Source organism: Schistocerca nitens, chromosome 11, assembly GCF_023898315.1.
Source record: "Schistocerca nitens isolate TAMUIC-IGC-003100 chromosome 11, iqSchNite1.1, whole genome shotgun sequence".
NCBI lineage: Eukaryota > Metazoa > Arthropoda > Insecta > Orthoptera > Acrididae > Schistocerca > Schistocerca nitens.
The window spans coordinates 12012943-12023163 of NC_064624.1; the positions used below are offsets into that span (position 1 = coordinate 12012943).

At 36.9% G+C, this 10221-nt stretch overlaps 1 protein-coding gene across 5 annotated transcripts in view; it reads right to left on the bottom strand.

Annotated features, from left to right (window-relative positions):
- Positions 1-9339, bottom strand: part of LOC126213085 (SAP domain-containing ribonucleoprotein) — a 107431-nt gene extending 98092 nt beyond the window's left edge. For 4 of the 5 annotated variants that reach the window (XM_049940679.1, XM_049940677.1, XM_049940676.1 and 1 more), the window contains exon 1: positions 9211-9339. In XM_049940679.1, coding sequence (XP_049796636.1) covers positions 9211-9324 — 114 coding nt within the window. In that variant the 5' untranslated portion in view covers positions 9325-9339. Of the gene's footprint in view, positions 1-9117 lie in introns of all 5 variants that reach the window. The other variant, XM_049940678.1, reaches the window with a different exon arrangement.
- Between the last annotated feature and the right edge of the window lie 882 nt (positions 9340-10221).

Consider the following 10221-nt stretch of genomic DNA (forward strand, 5'->3'; position numbering starts at 1 on the left):
GATCTTCCTGCAATGCAAACATTTGTCCATCTGCAACCAAACTTTTCAACTCCATTACTGGATAGTGGCTTTGTAACACCTCAAGGGAAATACAGAAGAGTCCGATTCCACCCGTCTGCTTTGACCCATGACGTCACAAATATGGAGGGAACGACCATCCACTAAGACTCCAATATGGCGTCTATGACGTCATTATGTAAACATGACAATAAACATGAAAATACATCAAAAAACCAACACACACACCTTCCACAAGAAACCTAATCAAACTAATGGAACAAGTGTGGGAAATTGAGGGTTTTTTGGTGGGGACAAAGTAAATCCAAAAAACAAATTTAGACACACACCACCATACCAAACCACACAAAACGAAGAAAAAAACTGACAACACAAAACTCCCCAAATTCCACTAAACACAATATCCTCTGGAATCGGACACTTCTCTTGACCTATATAGCTCAACAGCAGCTCCCGATCCCAGAACACCCAAAGCCACAACCACAAATTGGAATCGAACACTTCCCTTGACCTACATAGCTCAACAGCAACTCCCGATACCGGAACATCCGCAGCCACAACCACACATTGGAATCTAACAGTTCCCTTCACCCACATACGTCAACAATGACTCCCAATACCAAAAAACCCACAGGTACGATCACAAATTAGAATCGAAAAAAAGTGTCTCAATCACACACTACAACTCAACAAAAACTACAACAAAATTGATCCTCCACAACTAAATCACAAACCAACACCCCCCCCCCCCCACACATACACTACCAACAACTAACACCCCCCCCCCCCAAGTGGCAGCCACCCACCCACACAAATCACCCTAACTAACCACCTTCGGCCTGAACATCTTACTGATAGCCCTATTTATTTTAGAGAGAGAGAGAGAGAGAGAGAGAGAGAGAGAGAGAGAGAGAGAGAGAGAGAGAGAGAGAGAAAAAAAAGAAAACATAACAATAGCCCTCAGGGGCGCTATTCCGCCAACAATATTCATCTAAATGAGACTGAAGGTTACAAGAGCGCCTCTTCTCCCTCCCAAGAACTGACTTAATGGCCCCCCCACATCCCCTCCATGGTATTCGTACAAGCCCCCGTCTCATAATTTTTAAATTCTTAACTATGGGTCACTACTAAATGATTGTACCCCTCTCACCCGACCCCCTATAAGAAGAAAAAGGATCATAAACTACAGTAGAACCCGGTTCTATAAACTCCTCAATTAACTCCACTAATTCCCTCTTAGACTGCCCCTCCACAACCCTAAAAACACATTCCGAAAACCCACCCTGCGGTACAACAGCCCCCCCCCCACACACACACATCCAGAGATCAACCACAGACTTACCCCGCCCATACTTCCTTTTCCCAACCTGTGAATCATCCATCTCCACCACAACCCCAGGCCCACCCAACTTACCCCTGTACTTAATAAACTCAGAACATACTTCACAAGAAAACAAAAACCAGTGAAGCACACTCCTCTCATTCACACCAGTCTCATGCGCGCAAAAACTGAGAGATGATTTATAACAAAAGTAATATGTCAACAACACAATCTCGTGCATGCCCAACATAGACTTCTCTAACCGGGAACCGCGATGTATGGAGTGCCATAGGTTATCCCTACGGCACCGCCACATAACCGTCCCTGGTCCGAGACGCCGAAACTTTTGCCAATTTCATGTCATGCCCACAAACAGCACACTTCACAACCTCTGCCAACAAGCCAAACAGCTGCAGAAATTTAATCAACTCCAATGGACTCGCCCCCCATCTCAGCATGCAAGTGCACACTGTTAATTTTATCCATCATAGCCATACCTAACAAGAGCAGCAACAAATTAATTTACTCTAACACACGACCTACAGTGAACAGCACTACAATAACTTTCACACAAAAACAATAAATCATTAACTCACTGAAAACAATTCCTCTCCACACACAGCCAAAACAAGAACCACTCAGAACAAGCAGTAACGTCCAACTGAACCCAATACACCACACAACATGAAAACCCTAAAAACACCACCAGAGGGCACCACGAACAGCAACACGAGGACACCTACAAACACACCAGACTCAAAAACCAAACTCCGCGCCATAATGATGTCACACACCACAACAGCTTTACGTCACGGGTCACAGCGGGTGGGATCGGACGCTTCGGTCGACCCCAACTTAAGACCTGCAGCTAAATTACAAATACATCTTTGATTAACATTATAGGATGTAACAGTTTCTCCAACATCAAAAACTGATTCATAATTTGTGTATTACACTCATAACCATGATTGTCACAGCTTTCTACAGTTACCGTACAAACTAGATCTTTAATATTTACGCCTATTGCACCAGGTAAGCATATCTATCTTACTTAGCACAAATACTGTAGCTGACATGTCAAACTTGCAAGAGGTCAAAAGCAAATAATCAATATTTACTGTTCAAACGACGATAGTTTATAACTGTTTCTAGTGTGTTGGTTTTAGCAAAATGTTAACTCAGATCACTGGAACAAACTTATTGGCATAACCCTTAACTCAAAATATTGATCTCTCAGAACCATTATTCATTTTAAACATCGAGTATGGCAGCACTGCAAAAAGCTGCGGTCTCACTTTTTTCAGTATCTTTGTCTTTACAACTGTTGCATGTAAAGCAACATTCAATAATCGATTGACTTTGAAAGTCTAGCGATAAAGTGAGGTCCATATTGTTTAGAGATGAGCACAAAATTGGATGTCTGGAATACAGCACGTTTCACATTACATATAATAATTAGGAAAATATTCGCCATATGTTTTTAATGTTTTTAACTATAGAATTATTATTTAATGTTTTTAATTATGTATGTATGTTTTAATTACTACATATTTTGTGTTCAATTTGCTTATTTTATAGCTTTATTATATCCATTACTTGTTATTTTTCAGTTATAATTTGTAGTGTTTTTTTAAGAGATATAAGCTAGCTGCAGCTGCTTCAAATTTTGAAGCCTGTGTGCAAGAGTAGTTACATGATATAGCTGAAGAGGAAAATGTGAACGACAATGATATTTTTAATTATTCTGATGCTGATCCTGTGGCAGCTGATTACCACACTGTAATACCACAGTGTGATACTAGTGAAGAAAATGATTTATTGGGAGAAGAGCCCGGTGTGATCTGTGCTACAGATAATTCCTTACAGCAAACATAGTACTACTATGGCAAAAATAATTTCAAGTGGGGATGTTGTGAGCCTGTTAGTGCAGATGAAAGCAGCAACTACTCCATCCGATTAGAGAGATACTGACATCACTGAAATCAAAGTTTTCATAGGCCTTCTACTGATGATATCAGTATTAAAATCATTTCATGACAAGTTTTCATAGGCCTTCTAATGACGACATCAGTATTAACATCATTTCATGAAGGTATGTTATCTCATTTTGAAAAAGACCTCACCGGTCACTGCATATTTGTGGTAACAATGTCAGTGAAGTTCTTTGAAATACTTCTAAGCAGCCTGAGATCTGACGCTATGACTACTAGAGGGGCAAGAAGAGTCGGATTACGTAGCTGCAGTATAAAACGTCTTTTATAAATTCATTGTCAATTCCCAGTGCATACATTGTTTAAAAGCCAATGTTACAGTGGATGAAATGTTAGTCCCATTTAGGTGAAATTCTCCTTTCTGCATTTATATGCCTAGCAAGACCAAATATGGCATAAAAATAATGTGCCTAGCAAATTCTGGCAGCTCTTACATCTTCAGATGTCTATATAAGGGAGTGATGCGTGTGGCCTGAAAACTCATTGGTAAGCTATGAAAGAGGGGACTAACCTATATGGTAACAGAAAGAACAAGTGTGAAATTCCCCCAGCGTTTTAGGCTAATAAAATTATATCAGCAGTACAGGGCCTCTCTGATAACACAACAGCAGTTTCATTTTCTCCTAAGACAAATAAGACAGTAATTCTTATATTGTCAATAAATCATTCAACTGAAAATGATATCATACAAAATAAGCCAGAAATTATATGTTAGAACAATTCAACAAAATCTGGTGCAGATTTGTTCAACACAAAATCTTCCAATTATTCGCCAAAAGATGGATACAACACTGGCTGATGGTAGTCTTCTATATACTGGTAAACCATCTGTTGCATCAACAAATTTACTCTGTATTTATGGTGCAGAGGAAACCCCATGCTGACTGTTGGGTCATTCCATGTCAAGTCACCCAGGCCTTGACACCAACCATGTCAGATTTTGATGAAACTTGGTACAATTACTTCTTTTATCATCCTCACAGCACTTGTAAAATTTTTTGCTCTATCTCCTATAGTTTTTTTTATAAATTTTTAAAGTTTTTAGATTTGGCGTTGTTTCAGCAGTTGGAAATCGTAACTTAAACGTGTCCTCACAACTAAAAAAATGTGTATATTAAAGAATACTCAAGATATCAGTATGAAATTTTGGAATAAGTTTGTGTATTATATCTAAATGTTAAAAAAAAATACCATAAAGATATATTAAAATCTTCCAAATGAAAAAAAATTTACAAGTTCTTTTTTTCTTTTTTTTAAGCTAACGGATGTTTAGTTTTACAAAAACTGCAATATCTAGAGTCTCAGACCTGATAGAAAGCTCAAATTTGTTTTAAAATACTCTTAATTGTATAGGCTATTAGATAAAAGAAAAATTATGTTGGCTTTTTAACCTGTTTAATAGTTATTTAATTTTTAAAATAATATAAATTATATTTTAAAAATAAAAAGTACCAAGTGACTTAGACACCGAAAATAAATTTTTGTCTTCTTGAAGTAACAATGTACACTTGGATTTTGTTTTGTTACTCCTGTGTTTTGAAGTAAAAAATTATTACAGTGTTAAATAGTGCTTGGATAGTATTTTATTAAATTTATTCGAACTTTCAGTAAGTACTGTTACTTAGTTTACAGAGATTCTTTTCCAATATCCTATTAAATGTAACCAGAACAGTAATCAGACCAAAAGTGAAATCAGTATGTCAGATATTCAAACCTGTAGCGTAGGGTTATTTAAAAAATCTGACTGTTTCCAAACAACCTACACACCTTCAAAAAAGTTACAACCGGTATCTGAATTGAGTGAGGAAGAAAAAGATTTGATCCACTTACGATCTGGAATTAATCTGTGTGAATATATGTTCACACCACAGCTACTACTTTTTAAATGTTTTTGAAAAGTATCAAACAACATGTGTAGACCCACTAAAAAAACACAAAAAACCCATCAAAAAATCGTTTAGAAGTGTTGGCTGGGATCTTTCTAAACAATTACTGACAAAAAATATTAGCATAAAACCTGGACAAAAGCTTTGCTCAACATGCCGTAACTTTTGTGAGGAAAAATTAAGAGTCGAAGTCAATGAAAGTGAAACAGATGATGAAGTCATGATTGAATTAGAATCATTGGAATCCAGAAATGAATCCCTCATACAAACAAACACTGCTCTTGATAATTTAGGTTTAACACCGAGAAAGCTTCATGGCTTGTCAGAACGAAGTAAAGGGTCTTATTTTAAAAGGAAGGTTAGCAGTATTGAAAAGACTGCAAAAAAGGCGGTTTCAAAAGCATTAAAATATGATGCACCAAGTTCTGATGATGACGAAGAAGATACAAGTGTGGTTGAGAAAGCAAAGGATTTTGATGTAATGATTTCTCTTATGAAAGAGAAGATTTCATCTGTTGGGAGGTCTAGAAAAATCCAGATTCTGACCTTGGCTCCAGATTATTGGAGTCGAAATAAAGTGATGAAGGAATTTAATGTAAGTGCGTACATGGTGCAACAAGCTAGAAAGCTAAAATCTGAAAAGGGTATTTTGGAAACTCCTGGTCCAAAAAAAGGTAAAACTCTTTCTGAAAATACAGTAAGACTTGTAACAGATTTTTATGAAAAGGATGAAAGTTCCAGAGTGCTACCTGGAACAAAAGACAGTGTTCAAAAAAATGTGTACATGCAAAAAAGACTCATTTTGTGTAACTTGAGAGAACTCTATTATTCTTTCAAATGGGAGAATCCTGAGGTAGAAGTAGGATTTTCAAAATTTTGTTTCTTGAGACCTAAATGGTGTATCCTTGCTGGTGCTGCAGGCACACACACTGTATGTGTATGCAGTATCCACCAGAATGTTAAACTATTACTGGATGCTGTGAAAATTGAAGAATCTTATAAAGACCTAATTAAGATGCTTGTGTGCAACACGGAAAACCAAAACTGCATGCTACATCGTTGCGACAGCTGTCCTGCAAATACTGCACTAACTGAGTACTTAACTGAAAAACTAAGTGAAGATTATGATTTAGAAGAAGAAATTGTAATCAGACAGGGCAGAAATGATCAAACATCTATAAGTGTTGAAGACTACATTTCTTTATTGGTCAGGTCATTGGAAAAAGCTCAGCCCGAACTCGTTTATAACAAAATCCCAATCAGCAGCCTTTAAAAGATTGAAAGAAGACCCACCACCCAAAATGGCAATTATTGTGATGGATTTCAGTGAAAATTATTCCTTTGTTATACAAAATGAGATCCAAAGTTACCACTGGAATAGAGCTGGTTGTACTCTACACCCAGTTGGAGTTTTCCTAAGAAATGAGGAAAACAATGTTTTTGTTTCCAACCACTGTTTTATTAGTGATGACCAAGAACATGACACTGGTTTTGTTAACTTTGTACAAAAAGCAATTACAAAGTGGCTGTCATTACATCATACTGACATTGATTCAGTTCACTACTTTACAGATGGTTGTGCTGGGCAGTACAAAAATAGAAACAGTTTTAAAAATTTGACTGAACACTTGAGAGACTTTAATTTGAAGGCCCAACACTTTTTTTGCAACAAGTCATGGGAAGTCAATTTGTGATGGCCTAGGAGGAACTATTAAAAGAATTTTAAGGAAAGCCAATCTACAGCTTTCAGACGAAGAACAAATAATGACATCAATCGATGTGTACAAGTTTTGTGAAAAAAATATTCAAAACATTCATTTTCACTTTATTGACAAAAAAGAAGCTGATTTGCTACGGTTAAAACTAGAAAAACGTTTTTCAGCAACCCGAACCATTCCTGGAACAAGAAGTTTTCATAACTTCAAACCACTTCCAACAGACAACCTTGAAATTAGAAGGACTACAGATAGTGTAAAACCCTCCTTAGTCTTTTCTTTCAATTCTTCTTCTGATTGGGTTCGTGTTGAACCATCCATAAATAGCTATGTGGCTGTAAATTATGATGGTAACTGGTACTTTGGACTGGTAAAAACAATATTCAATGACAAAGAAGATGCAGAAATTCTATTTCTACATCCTTCAGGACCAGCTGCATCATTTTATTGGCCTGAAAGAGAAGATTCTTGCATAGTGCCTTTGGAGCACATAGTCTGTGTAGTAGATGCACCTCAATCAAGCGGCACTGGAAGAATGTATTACTTCAAAAAAGACTGTATCAAAAGAACTGAAAGCTCTTGGATGAAGTGGAAAAACAGTTTGAATCAGCATAAATGTTTATTAAAAAGACAAAATTACTCAAAAAATTCAATGTTTCAAGCAATCAGTTGGGTTATACACAAGTGTCGTAGTACACTATCTTTGTACATAATGTTATCTAGAAGAATTTGTAAGATAAGAAATTTTATAGTTTTGAATACAAATTAAGTTTACCATTTCCAAAGGTTCGGAAAACACAAAACATAAAAACTTTAAAAATTTATTAAAAAAACTAAGAGATACAGCAAAAAAAAATTGCAGGTGTTGTCAGGATGGTATTAGAACCATTTGAGCCAAATTTCATGAAAATTAAGGAGGTGGGTGTAAAATTTATTTTTTACTGGGTGAGTTGATATGGAATGACCCTGTTTCAAAGTCACCAAAAGTCTAGCCATGGAACTGATAGAGCCATATCTAAAGAAGTACCTGCAAATTCAAAATCTATCACAGACATCAAGCTAATGATCCACAAACATTCACGGAGACATTTAGGAATCAAGTGAATGCATACCAAGTAATAGAACAGAAAAGAGGAAGACGCACATGAAGTCTCCTGTGGCCCAGAAAAGAAATACGGAGTATAGGTGTATCAAATGTGGCCAGCCAGGTTGTTTGGAATGTAGTATGAAGACGTGTGACAACTATGTAAAGGTGCTGTGTTTGATACTTTCAATTCATTCGATTATTACCTTTGTTTACATTTTCTACACACTTTTATTTATATTCACGAATACCGTCAGTGGTGTAACAATTTTAACAATCATTTCAAGACTGGTACTAAACAACTAAAAATACACATGATATTTCGTATTCATTTCAAATAGTTAATGTAAACAAAAAGTCTTTCTACAGTTTGGATAGTATGAAATTTACTTGTAATATGATTAGCTGACCTATTATTTATAATTAGTATGGAGTTATCTGACAAAAAACATTACGAGGACTAAAAAAAAAAAAAATCTGCACGTTTCTAATTACTAGATGAATAGCCTACATATGTCGAAGATAAGCTGTTCTATCAATTTATCGACATTGGCACTAAATCAAGGTACATTCTGTTAACCGATACAAAACTGAACGTACCTTACACTCATGCCTCATAAAGCAGCTCGTATTCTAAACACGACGAAACTCATACTGCTTTCTTTCGGACTTATCGAACATTAGCAACTACTAAAACATACACACCAGAAAGTTGCGCTAATGATTTCATTATAATCAGACACATGAAAGAATGACCACCATACAGTTTTAAATTAGTGGTCGAAACTTACTGGCAAGTATCGCGAATTTCTGATTGTAAATATACTTCATACCTACGCAATATTCATGCGCTAAACCCTGAATATAAGTGCACCAAACTTCCACAAGAATGGGACGTCCACAATTAATAATACAGTTATGCAATAAAATACCCAAGGTTTACTCAATGCATTTTTATTTTAAGGACGCCGAATGCGCTGCGAAGTCCTTACAATACAGGAGATGTGGTGAATTAAGCAACTATAAAAAGACGTCGACAAATCAGGCATTCCATAACTACCAGAATTTTTCGTGCGTAATTTAAAAATAGTCGTTAATATACCTTCAGTTTGGCATAATGTTTAACGTTGTCATTCAATTCTTCAGACATTTTTCAAACACACATAACCAACTCAAATACGACCAAAGTACTCACGAAGAAGAAGGTAGCTGGTGCAGCTACTGTAAAATACAAAATTAAAAATGAGGAAAAATTTCGTAAATATACTTGGATTTTCTTCTGTCGAATTACTTTCCCTATATCATACATTTAATAAAGAAGTACAACGATTAATGGAAGTCATTCTTTTTATTTTTCACATTACGTGTTCACTAGACATTCGTTGATAGTGCGTTGTTCACCACGCGGGAGGTGGGAAACTGGTAGTACTTCCGCGCACGTACGTAGATGTTTGATATTTGACAAGAGAGGAATTGGGACTTGCCTTGGGAAGTCGACGAGCAGATCAGTGATAGGTTGGAGCGTTGGACTGCTGGAGAATAGCAGTGGTTCTGTCGTTCCAATGCGTTGCATCAACTGGCTGCGCAAGCATTCCTGCACAAATAATATAAGAATTTTTTAATACCCTAGCCGTTTCTGTCCTGTCTTTACAACAGATTCGAAAGGGAAAACAAATGTTGCAAAGACAACAAATTGGAACCGGAACAAATACAGTGGATGCTTTCTTCAAAACGAATGGTTGTGTAAGAACCGATGTGTTGCTATGAGTTAACAATAATAATAATCATGTACTCCTAAAATAGTTCATATCCGCCGGCCGGTGTGGCCGTGCGGTTAAAGGCGCTTCAGTCTGGAACCGCGTGACCGCTACGGTCGCAGGTTCGAATCCTGCCTCGGGCATGGATGTGTGTGATGTCCTTAGGTTAGTTAGGTTTAATTAGTTCTAAGTTCTAGGCGACTGATGACCTCAGAAGTTGAGTCGCATAGTGCTCAGAGCCAGTTCATATCCATCGAAGAGATGGTCATCATGGAGGAGTGTGAAACAGATAATTCGTGATTTATACGAGTAGGGTGTTGACAGTCTTCCAAACTTAATGAAAACAGTGCATTCTTTTCAAGGGCCTCGGCGCAACGCACAAAATATTCATAAAGCCCGCCTGGTGATTTTTAAGTCTGAGTAAAGAACCCGCTATTACGCAAGGCGAT